The 23,047-nt window shown below is 40.0% G+C and overlaps 1 protein-coding gene across 5 annotated transcripts in view; it reads right to left on the reverse strand.

Moving 5' to 3' along the window:
- The window catches only part of CDK14 (cyclin dependent kinase 14), a 505,722-nt gene that overhangs the window by 67,630 nt on the left and 415,045 nt on the right, over window positions 1-23,047 (reverse strand). For all 5 annotated transcript variants that reach the window (XM_037890727.2, XM_043541222.1, XM_037890728.2 and 2 more), the window contains 2 exons: window positions 19,962-20,101; window positions 15,547-15,692 (listed from right to left, as the gene is read on the reverse strand). In XM_037890727.2, the coding sequence (XP_037746655.1) occupies window positions 15,577-15,692; window positions 19,962-20,101 (256 nt within the window). In that variant the 3' untranslated portion in view covers window positions 15,547-15,576. The remainder of the gene's footprint in view (window positions 1-15,546; window positions 15,693-19,961; window positions 20,102-23,047) is intronic.

Genomic DNA, 23,047 nt, shown 5'->3' on the forward strand with positions numbered 1-23,047 from the left:
TTCCAGGCTTCTCTGAAGGAGAAAAATTATGGTAAAATTAAAGGGATTTATGGCTGAATTTTGTGGTGTGGTTCAGGAGATACTGGCTGGGCTACTTTTGCTTACTAGTCCAACCTTCAACTTGTGGGAGACACTAACCGTGAGGGCCCTGGCAAATTCCTTTTTCAGTAGGATGGTAAAGGAATTCTTTGGTCCCTGATCATGGCCCAGGTAAAGGCTTTCCCATCTCTAGCTCCCATGTCTTTTGTCCTCCTGCCTGTCCAGCTCTTGCAAGAAGCAAAGAGAGTCATCCTGACACTCATGTATGCGCCTCATAGAGTGCCCTACTCTTGTAACCCACTTCCACAGGTTTATATGCTTTCTGGGTCTTTAGCCTTAAATCTGTCCTGACAGTCAATGCACCTGACTATTTCCAAAATGGCTTTTCTCCTTCCCTAACAAAATTCTAGCTCCACTCCCACCCCCAAATCATTAATGTACTGTATTTTATCCAGACTCCCTAATATTGAAATATCTAAGCAAAGTAACAAAATAGGTTTTCATACAATGATGATGCATCATGAACTCTTTCAAATGGATTTTAAATTTTTTATTCATTAAACAAATAGCGTTATTCTGTAGGGCAGCAGTTCTTAACTGGGGCTCTGCGGCCCACTGGGGGGGGTTGCCAAGCAGGGCCACTCAGAGTCCCGAGCCCTGGCACCATGCGGGGCAGAAACCCTGAAACCCAGGCAGCCCGCACAGCAGAAGCCCCAGTGCCCCATAGGATGGAAGCCCCGAGCCTGGGTGCCCCATGGGGCAGAAGAGCCCCATTCCCTGAGCCCTGGAAGAAGCCACCCTGCGTGGCTAAAGCCCTGGATCCCAGATCCCCAAGCCCTGGCAGAAGCTGCCAGGTGGGGCTGAAACCCTGGCACCCGGGCAGAAGGCCAAAGCTCCCAACCCTGCGGGGTAGAAGCCTTGACCCCCCCCTTCATCCGTCCTGCGAGGCAGAAGCCCCGCTGTGGCTCAAACCTGAGCCCTCCCCCAACAGCTGAAGCCCAAAGATTCCACCACCCCAGGCCCTGGAGTTTCTACAGCATATCAGAGGTGTGTGGGGAGGTCCTCTGAAAGTAAAAGGTTGAGAACCCCTGCTCTAGACAAGCCCTGTGTTGGTTTCTGATCCATGCCTGCTTAGTTTCCTTACTAGCCACTTGTGAGCAGCATCTTGACAACAGCATTTGCAAATACAAATGGCAGATTGTTCTTGTTCTTCTGTTTTACTCAGGTGCCCAAAGAACTGGAATGGTTTAGTCAGCCACGGTTTTCCTCTGCTAGTTATATTGTATCACAGAGACAAGGTGGGTGAGGTAATATCTGTTACTGGACCAACTTCTGCTCCTGAGAGAGACAAGCTTTGGAACTTAAAGAGAGCTCCTCTTCAGCTACGGGAAATGTACTCAGAGTGTCACAGCTAAATACAAGGTGGATCAAATTGTTTAGCATAAGTAGTTAGCACATATTTCAAGGGACCTTTCAAGTTGAGTGGCCCGTTAACATCTCTGCAGTCCTAGGGGACGAGGAGGGGTTAGTAGGTTATAGATCAGGAGTGGCCAAACTGTGGTTCTCAAGCCACATGTAACTCTTTTACAGTTAAAGTACAGCTCACAGCAGCCCCCACATTCTCTGCCTCCCAGGCCGGGGAGTGGGGGGGGGAGGGGGAAGAGAAACGTGGGGCTTCTGCCCACAGCAGGGTGGTGGGGCTCGGGGCTTCTGCCCTGCAAGGAGGGCTTTAGCCCCATGGGGTGCCTGCCAGGGCTTGGGACTTCAGCCCTGCTCCTGCTGAAGCCCTGAGCTCTGGAAGAAGCTGTCCCGCAGGGCTGAAGCCTGGAGCTTCCCAGCCCCAAGCTGCTCCCCTGCCACAAGGGACAGAAGCCCCAAGCCCCCTGCCCTGCGGGGCAGAAGTTTCCCACAGGTGAAGCCCAGAGTCAACCCCGAGGCTGAAGCCTGGAGGGCCATGGAGTTTCTATAACATGTTGGGAGGGTGGGGTGGCGGGGGGGGGAAGGTGGGGGCTCCAAAAGAAAAAGGTTGAGAACTCCTACTATAGGGAATTTACAGATTTACACAGCATCGGCAAAATTCTCCCTTCAGGTCTGCACAGTGGAGCTTGATTCCAATATTCTGCTCTCCTTATTGTACATGCACAGATCTGAGATACATGCATGTATGGGGAGATCTGAGTACTAGAGCTGGTTGCCACGGTGTGGACCAGAGAGGAAAACTTTGCACTAAAGTAGTCATCTGAGAACTAGAAGATTGCCTGTGTTTACAGTGCTGTATTAACTCATCCGTCTGACAGAGTGGGAACATAGCTTAATGCGAAGCTTTTTATGCAGAACGCAAAATAGAAATCATCCATCTGCACAGTTTTTCGACCGATATTTTTGTTACAAAAGTTTTTTAAAGAAATAAATTCTGATTCACATTAGTTTTAGGAAGGGAAATACAACAGCTTGTAGTTAGTTGATAAAACAAGCCACGGCTATTTCATTACTGTCTTTGAAAAAACTTTCTCAAGTATATAAAAAAAGGAAAGCTGAAGTCAGAGAAATGCTGAAAAGACACATGTGCAGAGTCTGAATACTAAGCAAACATACCTCAGAATTAAAAAAAAAATTAAGCAGTGCTGTACATGACTTGCAACAACAATCAAACTTGCTAGATACGTGTTTAAGATAAATAAGATAACATTCCTTGTCAAGAGACGATACACTTTGCAATACAAGTTATTCAAAGACAGATTGCTGCTTTTAAACCAAGTTTCCTCAGTCTAAAATGGTATTAGTGTTTCCAAGATGTTTTTGATAAAGGATCCAATTCCATGCCCATTTAAGTCAATAGGTGCAGGATTGAGCAGAAGTTAGGCAATGGCATGTGCAATATTGTTTTCTCCTAGTTCAATGTACCATCATTTTTCAAAAATGTTACCTATGTAATTTAATTTTCCCTGTCATGCAATGTATCTTATACACTCAGATACAGAATGATGAAACAATCAATGGCTAGTAGCATTAATAGCCAAGGTTTATTTAACTCCCTGGGACGAAGATTCTGCTTGCAATTTTCAGTCACAGAATGTCTCAAACAACACTGAGTATTTTGTATGGCTGAGACTCGATATATGCATCCTATAAGTCAAAGGTAGCCAGGAGACCTTGTAGTTTTTCATTTATATTTAATTTTAAATGAAAAAACATACATTTTTAAACCATATTTTTCAAAAAAAATCTTTACTTTCTAAGGGTATATAGTCTTTTCTGGAAATGAAATTATATTGTGAAACTGGAATTGTATTTCTGATTTTATCCAGTCTGACTAACCAAAGATAAACATGAGCTGTGTTATAATTCAGTCTGCCATTGAGACACATTTTTCACAACAGTAGCTTAAAAAAGATAAATCTTTGTGTCCAAAAACCCAAAACCATACCCTACCATGTTTATAATAAATGCATTCTCTATCTACCAGGTTCTGCCGAACTGCTACAATTGCCCAGATAAACCATTTGAGACTATGTCAGGTTTAATTAATACAACATGACCTGATCATTTCCATAGCAAGGAAGAAAGAAGTTTGCATTCTTTAAATCCAGAGCTCAACCTGGAGATTATGCTAAATTGCTTCATTCATAGTCCACACTCCTCCGCACATGTCAGGAGGACAGCATTTGTCCCCTCTAGTGATAAACAAATTATACATGAAATCAATTCCACTTCACAATAATTTTCCCAATTGGATATTATCTTTCCTCCTCTGCTCCCTCCAGTTAAGCTTGCATCCTGTAACTTGCTAATGAGCTGGGGGCTTTCTGTTCCAGGTGGCACCCCCTGCCTCGAAGTCATGACATTTCCCATTTCGAATGCTGCTGGCATTTTTCGACAGCTCCTGCTAACTAGCCTTTTTGACCTGCACTAAGAGGAACTCATCTGATCGAATCCTCTAACCTGCCAATCATTCCAACAAATGATCTTCACAGTCACTCCCAAGGCAGGGGAAAAAAAAGAAAGAAAGAAAAAGCTAGCAAGAGAATGAGGGAGTAGGCAAGCGAGCTGCCTCTGCAGCTACCTAATGAGAATACTTTAAGTCTCTGAGGCAGCTGAAACACTGAAAAACTGGTGGGAAAATTAGGGCAGAATTGAATGTCTAGCTCTGTAATTACTGATTTCTTTCCATCCTGAGATCATTTTGAGAACAACAGCTCTGAGATGTGCCATTTTCTAAAGAACACAAGTAAATTTTATCATATAAATAGAAAATATATGTATTTCCTCTGCCACCACCAATATGTGGCCCTCGTAATTCTGCTCTGCCAAATGGCGTTCTTTACAGAATTAATTAGGAGCTGTAAACTTGTTATATTAACATTTGCACCTAGGAATTATGAATTTTTTGGGTCATGTAAGCCATAATTAGTATTTTAAAACCTAATTTAAATGCTGGCAATATTTACACCTCTGTTTTTAGGCACAAACATCTGTAAACAACAAATATACTTTGAACATAGTTTATATGAAGTTTTGTGGGTTGAAAACAAGCATAGCAGATATGACAATGAGTGATTTGTTTTGGTTTAGTTCATTTTACAGTGTGATAGGTTAGCTACTGTTGAATTATTCAAATGTATTAGGAGACCTGCTTAATTTTAAGATTTTTTTTTTTTTGCTCTTATAGAACTTTTAACATTAAATTTGTTCCAGATCAAGCTCAGTAGGTGGATAGTTCAAACTGAAATAACAGATTTAGAAGAAAATACATAAACTAAGCAGCTACAGTGTTGTACTAAGTAAAGTAGTACATATTTCATGTAATAACGAATGCAAAACTTTTATTAAGGGATTATACAACAACATTATATGTTGTCTTTATACCATTACAACACATGTAATAATATTCAGCACATTCTAATAATATTATTCCTCCCGTTTATAGCAATTATGTCAACAGATATATTTGCAACAATTATAGTATATAATTAACAGCTCACTACCATTGCATAAAAATGATAATCCACAATTTAAATCAAGACATGTGTGCAGTCAAAATTATATTAAAACATCATTAGTCATTTATAACACCACCACACAATTATGGAACTATAAGTCTTAAACTCCACTTCTGAAGAATCAGATGACACTGCTTCCGTGTTACCCTCCTTTGTTGTGCCAAGGTATTGGCGATTTTAATATTTTATTCTGAATTTGTCTGCTTTTTCCCCCGAGACCTTTAAGATTATTTTAATGACGTGCAGCTATGGGAACAAAAGTCAGACTAAACTGTAAATTATGGGGCAGCGTAAACTCATGCAATCTGATCAACTGACTCTTAAAAATATTACTGCATTCATGGGCCCAATTCTGCCCACAGCTGAGCACACTCAATTCCCATTAACTTCAGTGGGTGTTGCATGTACTTATCCAAGGACAGAATTTGGCCCTGAGGGGTTTTAGTTTCTTTGTTTCATAGTCTACCACCATAAACTATGCAACTGAAATATTGATACAAAGCTCCTGAAACCACTTATTCATAGAAACCATCCCAGTGCATACTGTTCAGAGGAGTTTACTGAAATAGATTTGTGTTTTATGATTTTACTAAAAGTAAAATGCTTTATTAATTCTGAACACTGCAAATTATGCCTTACAGGCAATGGCTCTCATTAGATTTGCTGTCTCTATAGGTTACAGGCCATGTGTCAGCACTAGAAACTTCTTCTTTGTCTGGGAACCTACGTTTCTCCCCTTCAGTGGTTCCACTTTTTCCCCCCATAGACAAAGCCTAACTGAGGAATCATGTGACAAAATAATCCTAAAGGAGAGGTGACCGTCCATGAGAGAATAGGATAGTTTAGAGCTTCTTTTGCTTCTCTTCCAGTCATTGTCATTTAGACATTGTCCTCTCTGCATTCAAATGTCATCCCAGACTATCAGCCCACTTCAACTCAAACAGCCTTTTATGCCTAGACACTTCTTAGAGCATGAGCGGACCACAAAGACTGTCTAGTGGGAATCGGTTGCTATTCTAATATTAATAATACAATACAGTGCACTTGGGGCACACAAGATTCCATCTTCTGTATCCCAAATTCAAGAACAAAAACATGATATGAAAAGATGGATAAACAGTGTTAGCTGAGCATTTGTGTTATTGAAAATACCACCAATATCTTCAGAGATTAACTGCATTATCTGAGATTGCTAAATTAGAATCCTATACACTGAAAATTACTTAAAACTACAGCTAAAAATGCTTAAGGGTAAATTATCAGAAGTGAACTAAACATAAGCATCAGACTATACAAAGGTAGAAAAAAAATGATATTTTCCCTTGATGCAAGTTCAACTTTAACATTAGCGATACTTCCTTCCTAATCTGGCGGCGGCTGTGTAGCTGACCTGACTGTGAAACAATGCAACTCAAAAAATACACGTATAAATATGCAACAACAAGTTCCAACAAAGAATAATACAGAATATACAATCACAATACAGAATGTATAGACCCTAGCCTGGGACATTTCAAAAGCTGGTCATGGCAAGTGCTCTGAGGTAACAAGCCAAAGTGTGACCACAGCCTCTCATTCTGTCTTCCTCACTGCCCCTTTTCCTTCATCCTCAACCCCTTCCCCGCCCCATTCCCCACACCAGTGGGCCTTTTAAAGAAGCATCTTAAACTAGTACTAAGCACTTGCCTCAAAATCCTGCCCACAGTTTGGGAAGCTCCTTTAATGTTACTGTATTTAATCAGAACTTCTCTTCCCCAAAAATCTCTTCCACTGTAGTTCAGGACTAAAAAAAAATAAAACATTTTTTGCCCTCTTTTGCAACATGTGCCACTTATCATACAAATACCTATCTAATACCTTTGCTGCTCCTCTGGACCATCGTATTTGAACTGCTGCTTCTGCTCAGGGTCTATTTCTTACACACAGAGGAATATGTGCTTTCCTGGCCTTTTATGAATGGACCTGATTGGCCCACTAGGTCCAGTGTTTGAATGGCTTAATGAGACCATGTGAGAGGCTCCCACCAAGTGTGAATTCTTTCATGTCAGTGGATTTCCAACTCCAAATGTGGATTTGATCCCCGAAATCCAAGGGAGTTGTGTACTCCAGTGTTTCTTGTACTGAATATGACCAGCAGTAACAAAATCCATGTTAAAGTAGAATACACTAACTATGGACACAATTCAGAAAGAACTTAAGCATGTGCTTAAGTACCACTGAATACATAGGGCTATGGAAAGCCTTTATGTGGCATATAGGTCCCCTTGGCCACTGCTCCATCTGCAGTTGGCTAGCACAAATCCTATGTGAGACTGAAAGATAGCCTAGTGCTGACCTGCTACATAATGGATGAGAATTTTATCCTCTGAGCATATGCATGCTGGACATACTGGTCTCATTGGATTCAAGGTGTTGCATGGTGGGGGCTTGAAGGAAGAGTTTGGTCTATAACTTCCATTTTACACAAATTAGAACAAAACAGCTTCAAGATGAGAATATAGTCCAATGCCTGTGGCTTTCTTGGACAAATTGCTGTGTGAATATCATTTAGGGTGTTTTCCATCAGCGTGATGGCCTTATCCTTTGATGCTAACTAAAACACAGTAGGAGTAGCCCCATTAAACCATTATGTTACTAACCTTCTAAAATTATGGCACTAAAAATGGTAAAAAGCCACAAAAACCTCTAGGATCCTGCAGTTCTCTTTGCGTACTCACTACTAATTTAACATTTTACAAAATTAATGCCACAATTTCAATTCCAGTTAGTACTATTACTGGACTCAAACCCAAATTGCTTTCAGCTGGCCAACACAACTGCATCTTATTAGCCTTTTCACTAAAGACAATTTATGCAAATCCAGTATTTTTAGTTAAATAATTAAAATGACCCCTACATTCATTTATAGACATCATTTGGTAGTGAGAGATGCAAGAAAAATTAGGACTTTAAACACCCCCATCTTTAGTATGTAGGCTTCCATCTTTTCAGTTGGTGCAACACGAATGCTTTATACAACTATTTGAATCCAACTCTAAAAAATCCCAGTATCTTTAAAATGGTTCCATCTATTGTGGTGATGTTACACTTCAGTGTTATTTTTTCTACAAAGACTTTGTTTTGCATTGAACTTAGAAATTCTGGGAAGGATAAAATTCTGTATGGGGCTTTCAGCTTTTGATTAAATAAACAGAATCAAAGTCAAGTTAGCTAGTAAAGTAACTCAGTCCAGCAATTCCCTTTACTTCATTATAGACCCTATTTCATTATAATTACTATAGTTTTATCTCCTGATGCTGCTCAGAACAGGAATTAGAACCACAGTATATAGCTTTCCAGAGTGATTTAGCAGTGATGGGACACAGAGGGTAGAGAATAGCAAGGTGATGATGAATTAGAAAGACTTTTCAAAACAGACTGACTCATACACTGCTGGACTATAGCTTCCCCACAGCTCGAGTTAAAGAAAAGCTTTTAAAAATGATGTTCCTATACAGCAGTGCTGAAGAGGGTATCTTACACTATTTGTAAATGCCAAGGAGAAGAAAAAAATTGAAAATGACAATATTTGGCTTGATCTGTAATACACTTCTCATCAGACATAAAAACAAGCTACTAGATTGGAAAGAAGCATTTTTACAAAACATTTTTGTGTTTTTGGATATCATGCTTTTTTAGCAATTAGCAGTTTTTGCCATTCGACTAGGAACTGTTGTCCAGTAAGCTTTATTTTGTTTCACACAGCTGACCTGAATGAGGATATAGCCTTTCTGATTGGCTGGGTTTGTGTCACTTGCTGGCTTAAATGGACATAGAAGAAAGAATTCAGCATCCTGCAATTGAAATTCAGGATTGCTTGTATGCATGTGCCTGTGGAGAAGCAATACAAATAAAGACCACTTTTTGTTTTGTTCCAGTGAATTGTCAAGGAGATTTATAAAGCCAGGGGGATCTCATTATGGTAATACAGGTTAAGTACTTTAAAAGCATATGGCGTTACCATCCTGAATTAAATTGTCCCTGCTGGCTCTAGGAGGCACACAATAATTGGTCAGAAACACATCTTTGTCTTTGTCCAATCAATCGGAACTCAGGATATGAATTACTATGTGAGAACATATCATACAATTTGATAACAGATAATGTTTTGCCTTTTCAATTACCACTTGATTTACCCTCTACTGGAGAAACAAGTTCTGGCCATAATTTTTACTGACCAAAAGGCAAAAATGGCTCTGGTGTTTTTTTGTGGCCCAGTCTGGTTATTACAGAAGCTAGCAATGGCAGAGCTGTGTGCAACCACCAATTTTTTTTTTTATAGGTATTGACATATTTACTGCCCATTAAAAAAAAATGAAGAAAAATATTAGACATGAAAGAAAGATATTTTGCTTTCTCATGAACCCTCCTAAAACATGATTTTTGGTTGTAGTCAAGAGCTTTTATCACAGAGTTCTACTCATCGGCATCAAAGACTTTTCCCTGATATAACTCCCGGTGAAATTCTGTGCCACTGCACACATGCAGAATTCATGTCCCCTGCAGATTTTTTCTTCCAGCAGAAAATACATTCTGCCGGAAGGCACTGCAATTACACCTTCTGTCTACCAGGGGCTGCTGTGGCACCAGAAGAGAGGGCGGCAGGTTCAGCCAGCCATGGCAAGGGAGGGAAAGAAACTGCCTTCCCCACAGTGCCTTGCCAGAAGGGTCAGATGAGGAGGCATGGGATATGGGGGGAATAGACAGAGCGGGCTGCTGGGGGGGGTCACATAGACTGGGGTTCAAAAGGGCTAGTGTGGGGGACAGACTGGGGAAGTGGCATAGGAGCTAGTGGAGTGACAGCATTGAGCCAGGGCTGAATGGGTGGGGGTGCAGGGACACATGGGGATGGAGGAAAGAGGGTGAAGGGATTCATGGGGTCAGGGGCAGATGTGTCTGACTGAATAGGAGAGGCTAGGGGTCAGTCAGGATCTTCATGAGAGAGGCTCCCCAACTCCCTAACAATCTCTCACCCCCCAAAAAACCCCCAGCTTGTTCCATATTTCTCCCACCCACATCCAACAACCCTCCAAGTTCACTCCCAGGCTCCTTCTCAGCAAATACTTCCCTCTCCCTCAGCTCCTCCAAGCTTTTGCACTCCTTCTGAAAGGTGTGGGAAATACATTTCTGTATTGTTCTGCATTAATATACTTAATCTATTTGTCAAAAAACATTTCCTGAATCTTTTTTGTTGTGTGTATTGTTACACACATACTTGCTGACAGGTATTTTGAAATAAATTACCAAAATAATTGAAACTGATGTGATTATATTGTGTTATTTTGACAATTAAAATATGCAGAATTTTGCAGAATTTTAAAATATCGTGCACAGAATTTTTAATTTTTTGATGCAGAATTTCTCCAGGAGCACTGATATGGAACTCATTATTTGATATTTACTATTTTCCCCTCATTAGTGAACAATCTTCAAGTTGGTCTTTGATGATTTACTGTGCTGGTGTTCCAGGGGATGTACGCTGTCTGTCCAGTACGCCCCAGGAGCAGCGGGACAACGTGCCATTCCCTGCTTGGGGTTCATGGCAATGCCATAATTTAGCCCACAGGGAGATCACATTTGTAGATGTCAGGAATTCATATCTGGGGGAGATAGCCTAGGTTTTCAAAAAACCAGGTACCTGCTTTCTCACCATTGTTTTGGGATTGTTGGCAGCTGTATAGCAAGCAGGCAGCAACAGCACTGCTATACTCCAAGAACAACAGTGCCTCTCTGGGATGCTGCGAATCCCTTCCCAGCCCCTGCTAACAACTCTGTTCCTTGCATTAATTTCTCAGGTGTGATTAGCAGGAGATTTCTGAGGAAGAGTAACTGGGGAGGAATGGGTACACAGAGGAGCCAAGGGAGGAATCACTGAGGAGAAGGAGAACACAGTCTCAGTCAGCCAAACTTCTGGGTATTTGTGCATTCTGGGGAATTCTACATAATTTTTCTTTGCCATTTTCTATCACTCTTCGAAGAAGAAAACAAGTCAACATTAATCAGTAACACATCAAGCTGAATGGCAGAACCAACTCTGCTTAGTTATAACTCAGTAGTTTTAGGGAGACAAACTATTTAAAAATATTTCTTCTTTTTAGATGGTTGATGAGCAGAGAAATATTTTATATATTGTACATTTTAGGATCATCACTAGCTTCTAAGACCGCAAAGAAGACAGTTCAAACCTCGGAAATTGTTTCAGGCTCTCTGCAAACACAGACAGACCTCTGAATAAGCATAAAAGCACTGTATTCCTGTCTACTTTGCTCTCATTTCCTTTTTATTTTGCTTCATTAGTGGCAGAAAAATCTCTCAAACATCTCAATCCCTTTCACCCCTTCTCAGTTTATGTACCCTGAAAACCTCCAATTCTGGTCCAGGCTCTATGGAAGAAAGTAGATCCGGAGATGAGGAGAGACATTTACTATTCCATCACAGTGTTGCTTTCTACTCCTCTGTGCTCCTAATAATAATACTTATATAGCTCTTTTATATTTTCAGACATCTGCACAGACCCTAACCTACTCAATTTTCGCAAGAGCTCTATGGGAAAGGTAGGCAAGTATTATCATCTGCATTTTACAGATGAAGAATTGAAGGCACAGACAGGTTAAATGCATTTCCCAGGGTTACAGAGCAGGTCAGTGTCAGAAGACCTGAATCTGAACTTTAAGATTTCCAGATTCATTCCTGAGATCACAGTGCTGCCAACAAACTAACTTACATCCGAATTTTCTAAAGTATGCATGTCAATTTGTACATACATACCTCAGGCTTTTGAAAACCATCATGCACATGTCAGGGATATTTTCCAAGAGTCACTGGAGCAGGGCCATAAACTTGGGTCTCGGTCCTCCCAACCGAGGGCCCTAATTACTGGTCTATAGAGTCACTCTTTTTTTATACCCATCCAGCCTACCCTATAGCCTAGGGATTAGGGCAATTTTGCCTTTGTTACCATTTTCTCCCCAGTTGGCTGTGTTCACCTTGTATTATACTTAGATTGTAAACTCTTTAGGAAAGGGGCCATTCTTTTGTTCTGTGTTTGCACAGCACCTAGCGCAACAGAGGTCTGATCCATGATCCGTAGCAAGTGCTACTGCAATACAAATAAATAATAATAATCAATTTGCAAAGTGCATTGGGATCCTTTGGAATGAAGGATGCTGGTCTGTACATACGTAAGATATTGTTCTGGAGTAGCAACCTCATCTCACACACACACACACACAGTGATTCAGCATCACCAGAGGGCAGCAGGAGCGTGTTAGAAGGGAGCCTTATTCCCTGTAGAGGGAAGAAAGTTTGCTATAAATTAATTAAGGCACCTGAAGCCAGTCACATGATAAACCCCCCTGCTTCAATCAGACAAGAGGAGGAGTTGAAGCAGAGTGGATTGGTGTTGGAGCAGAGAGCAGTTTGGAGGAGTTGAAGCAGAGTGGATTGATGTGGGAGTAGAGAGCAGTTTGGAGGAGTTGAAGCAGAGCGGATTGGCACTGGAGCAAATAGCAGTTTGGAGGAGTTGAAACAGAGTGGATTGGTGTTGGAGCAGAGAGCAGTTTGGAGGGAAGCAGAGGAGAGTTTGGAGAAGTGCTGCGGTGGGCTAAGAAGACCAAGACCCGAGGTAAAGGGACACCTGGTTTGTGCAGAGGGAGGGCAGGAAGCCCCATAGGCTGAAGGGCAGGAGAGGGAAGTAGACTGGGGAAGGAACCGCTAGTTCTAGTGGTTTACCGCTATCCCTAGGGCCCCTGGGCTGGGACCCGGAGTAGAGATCGGGCCCGGGTCCCTCCCTCTCCACCCCCTTCCTCTAGGACACTAGTGGGGCAGTTAATACCCCAGTTCAGGGGCAAGAAAAGGGTGCCCTGACCCCCCCCCGCCCCCCAAGAAGAGAAAGTGCGAGACCCATCATAGTAGTGCTGGCAATTTGCCACAACACACATATTTATACACACACACATATTATATATATATATATATATACACACACACACACACACACACACACACACATATATATATATACACATACAATCCCACACTCTCTCTTTTTCTAGGGCTGTATTTGACCCACTGTATCTGTTTTGGTATGGAAAAAGAAACCACCTAATTCTGTTCATATAGGTATTGAAGAATGAGAAAAATTTCCTTCTTCACATTATTTTAACAGCTTACTTTCACATATGAACTTCTATTGCGAATTCTGTGCAAATTCTTGTTTGGAGACAACAGAAATGAGATTTTGTACATAAGCTTCCAAACAAAATGTATTCACCACAGATGGGCACATTCTAACTTTATTTTAGATGGATGATATATCATGTTGAAACAGGCAAGGCTGAAGACATGTCTGCAGGGGCACAGCTCCAGGAAAAAAGTAGGGCTTAGCTTGTCAATAAAGATGTAAACAGACTGCTCTGAGACGGTCTCATTTCTGACATTAGAAAGTCTTAAAAGCTTTGCTGGAGAAGAGCATGTGCAATAACTGGGACAGATTGCCAGAAATGAAATCTGATCACGTCAGTTTTCCATAGTCACTGTTTACCCTGGAAACCACCCCTTTAACAATACAGGTTTTTAAAAAATAGAATTGAACATAATTTTAAATGGTAGAGACTGCAGTTAGAATTTATTGGGGATGTGCATCTGATATTGTAACAAATACACATAGCTAACAAGATTTATTTATTTTTCACAAAGAATATTAACAGTATGAATATGAGATTATAATATACATTAGGCTAGTTTTATAGTGGGCGATACAGTAACATTACAGTTTACCTCACTTCCCAGTAGCTCCTTGCTAATTTATTGATGTCAACAATACTAAATAGTAAAATATATTTTAACCTGCAAACAGAAAAGTGCTAGGGTAATGCCTCTTTCAAAAGAGGATTTTTTTAAACAATGGACTAAATTCTGAAGTGACATAAGGCCAATATGAGATATGCTTTGGGTGCTCCATAAATTAGTAAGAAAATGAGTGTAACTGTTGCCTAAATTGTGCAGAAAATGGAATCACAGAACTGTAGGACTAGAAGGGACCTCAGTAGTTCATCTAGTCCAGTCCCCTGCACTCAAGGCAGGACTAAGTATTACGTAGACCATCCCTGACAGGTGTTTGTGTAACCTGTTCTTAAAAACCTCCAGACGGAGATTCTACAACCTCCCTAGGCAATTTATTCCAGTGCTTAACCACCCTGACAGTTAGGAAGTTTTTCCTAATATCCACCTAACCTCCCCTTGCTACAATTTAAGCCCCATTGCTTCTTGCCCTATCCTCAGAGGTTAAGGGGAACAATTTTTCACCCTCCTCCTTGTAACAATCTTTTATGTACTTGGAAACTGTTACATGTCTTTTAGTCTTCTCTTCTCCAGACTAAACAAATCCAGTTTTTTCAATCTTTCCTCAAAGGTCATGTTTTCTACACCTTTAATAATTTTTGTTGCTCTCCTCTGGACTTTCTCTTATTTGTCCACATCTTTCCTGAAATGCCTCCAGTTGAGGCCTTATCAGTATGAAGCAGAGTGGAAGAATTCTCATGTCTTGCTTACAACACTCCTGCTGATACATCCCAGATGTCGCTATGAAAAAAAGATGTCTAACTCCATTTAGGTATTACAGGCACAAAAGACATCCTAGGAGGTGCAGGTGGAAAAAGGGGACGTTGATGGTCTAAAAGAGTATATGTCAAAGGGAGGAAAGCCCTGCTAAGCCTATACTGTGGTAATAATGCAAACAGACAAAAAGAAATTAGTAGGTCCGCACAAAATATATAACAGGCATCCACCTATTTTAACCTACTCTTACAACATCCCCTACAGCCCAGAAACATACGGGTCTCCACAATGCTGTTAGAAAGTCTGATGCCATAACAAGCAGCATTTCAACACTGAAATATGTTTTAGATCTTATGATTGAAGAGCTGCGGGCTCAAACTGAATCCACACAAGACCAAAGTGATGATGGAAGAAAAGGAGATTTATTTATAGGAGCCAGCCAAGATCATTCCCTCCATCAAGGGCACTGGCCCTCCATTTGTCGTGGTGGTAAACTCCGGATAGGACTCTTAGTCTTATTGAACTCACCACTAGTTTCTCAACCCATATCTAATAGCAAAAGCGATATGAAATGCCTTCTTTCATCAATTCCGCACCAGAAATCAGTTACTCCCTCTAGGTACCAGCTTGTAATGACCACTGACTGCTATATCAGTGCGGAGTTTCCTATTGGCTTCTGCAACATTCCCAACGTGTCAACCACCACAACATGTCAATCAGCCCACCTCTTCACTGTGCCTGGGACTAACAACTATCTTACTCATGCAAACTCCAAGCTCAGATTTACACACATGCACCTAATTCCCTTTTTTTTTTTTTTTTTTAAAGTTGTTCTTTTTTTTTGCACCTCTAAAGCACAATTTAATCCAATGCTGTATTCAAATAAATTCTTTCTGATAAGCATTCTTACCTGCATTCTCTGTAGTAAGTCTAAGTATTCTCAGTGCTTGCTGTTTGATAAACCTTTGCCATAACTATTGTTTTTCCCAAAGACTCGCATGCTTTCTCCAACCTCTAGTTGTAATCTTACATTCGGTACCGTAAAAATAGAAGACACTGTGGAAAAAGTGACAATTCAGAATCGTAATTATTTTGCTTTATGATAAATGTATTGCTTTAAAAATATTCAGCTAAATGCTGTGGCAGACACTGAAATAAGGAATAAGCTTTGTGCTACTTCTAAATTATTTTAAAAAATCTTCAGTGGGAAGGAAGTAGGGTTGTTTATGGGGGAGATTATCTGAGCAGACAACATTGTCAGACATCTTATAAAGAGTTGTGTTTTCAGATTTTTTTTTTTGTTTGTTTTTTGTTTTTGCTCACTCTGCTCCCATCTGTGATTCATTTTTTTCCTATTACTTTTGAAGTTTCTCCTGTGTAACCTTTAGAAATGTACCAGGATTTCTAAAAGTAAGACAGGACGTTCAATAATTCGATTTCGTGTCTTCCAGCTTCAAAACTTTGCTGCCTGTGGAACTGAGCCTCTGCATTTGCCTTTCCCTCCATTGCAAAAGAACAGAACCGAACCACAGTGTTGGAGACCATTAAAGTCTTTTAAAAAATATCCAGTGAACATTTAAAAGCAAATCAAATATATCTACATAATGCAGGTCCAGTCTATCAGATCTGTAGCTGAGCCACTGGAAAAATCTGTATCAAGATTGCAAGTTGATGGCAGGAAAGTGTGTATGGAACTAATTATTAATGGCCATGATAATATTAATGATGAATGTCAAAATACAAATGGTGAAGGGTTCACAATAACGATCAAGAAACCCAGTTCCAATTAAAATGCCTCAGACTGGTTGAGAGAAACCAATATTTTATTTTTTTGCAAGCATTAGCACCTGTTTATCAGGCTGTTAGTCATAAAAAAAAAATCTATTATGTGTCCCTGTGAGATTGAGAGAACAAAATTACAGGTGCACATTTAAAGGTTAAACTAAAGCCTTCATAGTTTTTTTTTTTGGTCCGACAGATATTAGTGCAGCTAATAGGTGTTAGGGTCACCACATTATTTGTGTACATTCAAAATATTCAGCTATTTTTATTGTATGGAGACTGTATTTCACTATTTATTATAATACATAGTCTTGTAATTATTATCTCTGTAGTACTGTACTCATACTAAAATTTATTTGGGGTGTTTCTGTGGCCTTTTTTAAAATCAGAAGGTGTGTTATAAATTATTTACACATTTATGCATGGAAACGCTTATGAGCTTATTTAAGTAGGAAAGAGTGAGAAATTATTTTATGGAAAATGAAATCTGGCACAGTTAGTACAAGTATTTAGTTCCTTTATTACAGCTCAAGTCTGGGGTTCTTGGAAGACTGTGTGATCTCAGGTATTGTACTGTATTTCCAGTATTATAAGATTAACTATTCCTATGGCTTTTTTTAAATTTTATACATTGAAAGTGAAGATTGCAGTGTAGGGTAGGTGGAGTTAGTTGGAAAATGGAATTCCCATCCCATGGGCAATTCCAACATTTCAAAACTTTTTTTCATTCTGAATCAGAACAAAAAGTCAAAATTTCAACATTTCTCATGGAATGTCAATTCCAAAAAGTTCAAATTTCAAATCATAATATTTCATTTAAATAATGTCGAATCATTTCATTTCAAAAACGTCAAAATGTTTTGTTTCAATTATAGCAAAACATTACAATAAAGTATAAATTATATGTCAAAATTATATCATAAAAGTTAAAATGTTGATATGATTTGTTGACACTTATTCTATAAAAAGTTCATTGAAATCTACACTTTTCCACATAATGTTTTGATTCGGATGAAACTCCAATTTCTGATGGAAAAGTGTTTCTGACAAAATTCCTTCTAATGTGAGGGATTCCTTTCCCCTCTCACATAATTGTGATTCTCCACAGACTTTTTATGTTAAAGATTTCAATTTTGTATGTGGACTTTGCAGTATAATGTATGTTCCACGAAGAGGACCATCTGTAACATGGACTCCGAAAATGGCCTTGTAGTGTTTTGATTGCAAGGCTGTTGACTGTATTGTGTGCTAAATACCATTGCATTTATCCAAAAATTTTACTAAAATAAAGTATAAATAGGAAATCTGTCCAGACACCTGGATAAAGTATTAACTCAGACAAATGAAGTCACGAAAACTAGTCATTTCACTACAAAGTAAACATTTTCCAAAGTCTCCAAAGTATATGACTTCTTTGTTTTGTAAATATGTTTACAAGTATATCCAAGTTGTACTAAATAGAAATGATTGTAATATCTGATACTGGGATTGTCCTTTCTTGCATCTGGATTTATGCTTCATAATGATTATCTACTAGACACAGAAAGAGTATATCTGTAACTCAAATTTCACTGGAGGCATTTAACAGAACCTTGCTTTAAAATATAATGATTTTTCATCTTTATTCTCCCCCCTTCAAAAGGTTTCGCTGCTCCTGATGTTTAACGTTATGCAAAGACGTGTTTCTGCCAATGAATATCGCCTTATGGTTATGCTTCTGCAAATAACCTGCTGTGAGCTGATAAAAGGATTAATGCAGCCAAAATTCTTAATCTGTGAAATTACAAATTAAATTCTCATATTAAAAATACCACCCTGAGGTATTTTTTGTGGTTTTAATTCCCCTCTGGTGTTCTGCATACATTGTGCTTGTTAATGACTAGGACAAGACTGTCTCTGTTGGCAGCCTGCTGCAGAGTGATAATGTGTAGGCATTTACTTCACTGATAGAACTGGATTTAACCACTGACTGATAAACTAAGTGGCAAGTGGGTAATAAGTCCATATTAACAGAAAAGTACTACTACAGAATTCAGAATTCATAGACTATCAAAATCCTGGCTAGACTAAATTGCACAGTCAGACAGGATTGAGATGTCACCAATGCAGATTGATTTTTGTTTTCCATTTAGTGGGAAAGGGATAACTGAACTGGCATGTTTGATTAGCCATGAAATAATGAATCTCTTTGCATCATACTTACAGCAAAGACAGACTTCCTTACAGCATCATTAGCTTAGGGTGCATTGGAAGGAGGGCTGATGTATGGATAGGCAGGTGAGCGTCCTGGATCTAGTGTTAACAGAGTAACTGAAAATCTATTAGCACTGCAGGTGAATTGGAGAATATAACCTGTAATTAGTGACAAGGATTTTTATCTCCGCATTCTCCAAAATGGGGGTTAGTCCCAAAAGCAGGTACCGCTGGGGAGTAAGGTACCTTGAGTGCCAGTTTACAAAGCTGCCTCAACAGGAGATCCAGTGCAGTTAACTGTTAGAGACAGAACAACTAAAAATTTGGAAGAGGGAAAGTTGACTTTCTAAAAGTGAAGTAAACAAAAAAATCTACTGTTGACTAATATTTGCATCCTGGGCCCAGTTTTTCAGACATTAATGTCCAAATCTCACATTTTATTGCTCCAATCACCATGCACAGGCACATAAATGCCATTGTTACATGACCACATAATGATTTAAGTCTCTGGATATTGGATTTGGATCTCCTATTAAGGTACCTGTGTTTGAAAACTGAAAACAACTTCTATGGTTAGAGTGCAAGAATTGATTTAAATAAAAATCACAAATAAGATACCCATGAGATACCTATTTATGGTAACAAAACAGTCTCTGGATCAAAAATACCCTTATGTATTGTAAGCATGGGTTTGCCAGAATTCATGATGGTGACAGTTAGCATTCTGGGAAAAGATAAGGAAATCTGTGGTATAAATATTTCACGAATATTTAAAAAGCAATTGACAGCATTTGTGCTGGATGGAACATTTTTGCCAAGACAACTGGAAAGCGTTTTATTTTATAGGAGAAACAAAAGAGCTGTGTGTGAATACTGAAAGCATTCTCAGCTAATAAAATGAAGTTTTCTTCTCATACATTTCAATTCAGCAAATTAACCAATTGTCTACTTTGTGTTCCTCAGTCTTCTGAATGCCAAGTCTTTTTAAAGGGTTATTGTTATAAGAGATGCAGTGTCTGAGAATCAAAGATTGCTGGATTTTTATCCTGTGTGCTGCAGCTAGTTAAAAAGTACTCTCTGTTATGATGTGAAAAACACTAAATATGTAAATTGTATTTTTTTCCTTTTGCTTTATGACAATTCAGATAATTCTCTTGGCTGCACACATAATCAAATACAAAGATAGCTAGCTGCAGACTGCAGAGTAGAGATAGCAAAAGAGAATCCATTTTTTCCTGTGTCAAGCAAACTATGCAATTTGAACTACAGAATTTTGCTCAAATATATATATATCTATCTATATACTGATTTTCTTGCTTTTATTCAGCTCAGAGGTTGTGTCATACTCACTATCAGTTAGCTCCCATAGCCGTGGGGGCAGATCACTGAAATATTCGTGGCTCAGGGCTGCCTGTGCTGACAATCTGTTCTTTGGGAAACACTGAAGAAGTTTGGAGGCCAGATCCTCTGCATGATTCACATAGCTTAGCCTGAAACACAAGCAAGGAGAAGTAAAACAAACATACCTACGTACAAGCTGCTTACTCTCTTTACTAATATCAGCTGGATTCAGTATAGTTAAAAATGTAGAATCTCACATCACTGAAGATTCAGGGACTGAAAATTACACTGGTTCCACGTTTTTCTGTACTCAGTGCTAGACCAGTGCCAAAAACATACTCCTTAGAGTAAGGGTGAGATTGCTGTGATCGATATCTTATGAATCACCAGAACACGTATATCATATAAGCTTTACCTACCACTGGAGGAAAAAGCACACAACTCCGATTACCATTTTGCTTTTCCCATCCCTATTTCAGTTGAACATGCTGCTAACTTGAGAACTGCTACACCTACAAATGACTTCTACCATCTAAAAACATGAAATCCTAGCTTTCAAATGACAATAAAAGTCTCTGAAGTTTCTGAGACAGCAGTTATGAAAACAAATCATATTTACCATACTATATAGGTATCCTCCTACTTACACTGCAAACTCTTTGGGGCAGAGTGTGATGCTGGCAGACCAAGTGCCAGCTCATGCCAAGATCCCAATGTGTTTAGACTTTATGAAATGCTTGTAAGATGCTGCATGTATTAATCCTACTTATAATATCTGTATCCCATGTTATAAAGGTAACGTTTAAATGTTTGCTCTGTGACTATAAAAATGTTTGTTTGCTAAGACTGTAAGTTCCCCACAGTCATCGGAGAAGCATTACCAAGTGTGAAATATTAGTTTACCCTAAGAGATGTTATCTCCTGCTCATCAGGAAGGACTACTGAATCCAAATGGGTCTTGTGGAACAAAGACTTTGTCGATTGCTCCCCTCAACATCCATGAAGAGGTTACGTGCAGGAGTGCTCATCCCATCAGCTTGGATTCTGACAAGGAGAACTGGGTCTCTTTATACCACGTGGACTCAGTGACAAAGATTCCTAGAAATAACAATTATCCCCAAGCTTCTTGGCTTGGTTTATCCCCAAAGGGCATAAAAGCATGCTTGTCATAGAAGCCTGAATTTAAGATTGTTCCTCATTTGTGTGTGTATGTTTATTTGCTTTAATCTTGTAAATAACTCTCTTATTTCATTCCTTAGTTAACAAATCTTTACTTAGTTTATTACAGGATTGGTTACAGGCGATGTCCTTGGTTTGAGATCTGAGTACAGTTGGCCTGGGGGAAGTGACTGGTCCTTTGGGACTGGAAGTAACCTGAATATTGATATGATTTTTGGTGCAAAGTGACCATCTATCACCTAGTCCAGCTTGCCTGGGTGGCAAGATAGACTGGAATGCCTCAGGGGACTGTCTGTGACTCTGTAGTAGGAATGCTCTAGTGTTTTAGGAGTTCATACTTGTTATTGGGTTGGTGAAATCTAATTTAGATCATACCACCAGTTTGGGGTTTCTGCCCTGCCTTTTGACAGTCTGCTCGAGAATTCATTGGTCTTGAGCCACTCCAGACTCAGATATTGTCTTTTTGTTTTGTGTATACACAGTGTTTAGCATAATGAGGCCCTTACTCTTCTCTGAAGCATCTAGGTGCTAATGTAATACAAATATTAAATAACAGCAGCTGAGGTTTTAAACATGATGAGTGAATTTAGATACAGGACTCATTCATTTTAATGCAACTTGTGTGGCTAGATCTCCATTATAAATCTCAACCTAGAACAGCAGCATTTGGAGTGAGGAAAAAGCAAAACAATAATCAGAGTGATATGACAAAAGGTCTGTTATCTTCTAATCTGCCAGGTCCAGAAGTTTTTTGGGAGACTGGTAAACTTTTCCAAACTCTGGCTTTGGAAAAAAGTGTTCCACAAGAAAAAAGGCTGGATCCTACACACACTGAATGTATCTTCATCATCATTTTGTTTTATAAATTCTAGCACACTTTTTAACTAAAAATCTGTTTTCAGACAACAAAGCCAGAACACCAATAATTTAAAATGCCTCCACTTTGCAGTTCATGAGTTGACAAATAAGGATATTAGATAAGCAGGCCAAACTATCAAAATGTTGGAAATAGATACTATTATCTGCCTGTTATGGGGCGCAGACTCACCCAGCGGCGCCTCCTGCTGGCTGTCTGGGAATTAGCTCTTTTTACCAGCTCCGGAGCACCCCCTGCTGGTGTCTCGCTGTCACTGGCCCCCGTGTCCCTCCCAGACCCTGGTGCCCTTTTACCTGGGGTGCTGCCCCTCCAGGCAATACCCCACAGATCTGGGTCTCCTCTCCCTGGGGAACCCCCCACCCTCTATCCCCACCTTGCCTCAGCCAATGGGCTACTGCCAGTCACCATCTAGCCCCCTTTCACTGGGGCCGACTGCAGTCTGTATAAGCCAGTCATCATAGGCAAGGGAGGTTTTGACCTGCTGCCTTCCCCTGCAACCCAGTACATCCAGTGACCTCGTACAAGGCCCTGCCGCCTGGGGAGTTGCTGGCCCCGAGCTCCCCAGCTCCTCTGGCCTTTCCCCAGCCCTGCTTCACTCCAGTACCCTTTAGCACTCAGGCAGCTAGGTCCATCTCCCTCCTCAGCTAGAGGGAGACACTCTGTGCTCCTGGCCCACTGCCCTCTTATAAGGGCCAACTGGGCACTGATTAAGCCAGCCGCAGCCTGACTGGGACATGGTCCCCCGCTGAGGCTACTTCTCCCAATCAGCCCCGCTTTTCCTTCCCTGCCACAGCCCTCTCCCCAGGCTGTTTTAAGCCTTTTAAGGCAGGAGCAGAGTGACCACCCTGCTACACTGCCCATAAAACTTAGATTAATAGAATTTTGACATGAGGACAGTTAGTCCTTCCCCTTGTTTGTCTCAAGCTGATTTTCTGGAATATCACTCAAGAAGCAAGATGACGTATAAGAGAGTGTCCCTCTTTTTATTCTCAGGCGCTTGTAACAGTGGTTTGAGGTTCAACAGTTTATAACGGTCACA

The sequence above is a fragment of the Chelonia mydas genome, chromosome 2 (genome assembly GCF_015237465.2).
Source record: "Chelonia mydas isolate rCheMyd1 chromosome 2, rCheMyd1.pri.v2, whole genome shotgun sequence".
NCBI classification, from domain to species: Eukaryota; Metazoa; Chordata; order Testudines; family Cheloniidae; genus Chelonia; species Chelonia mydas.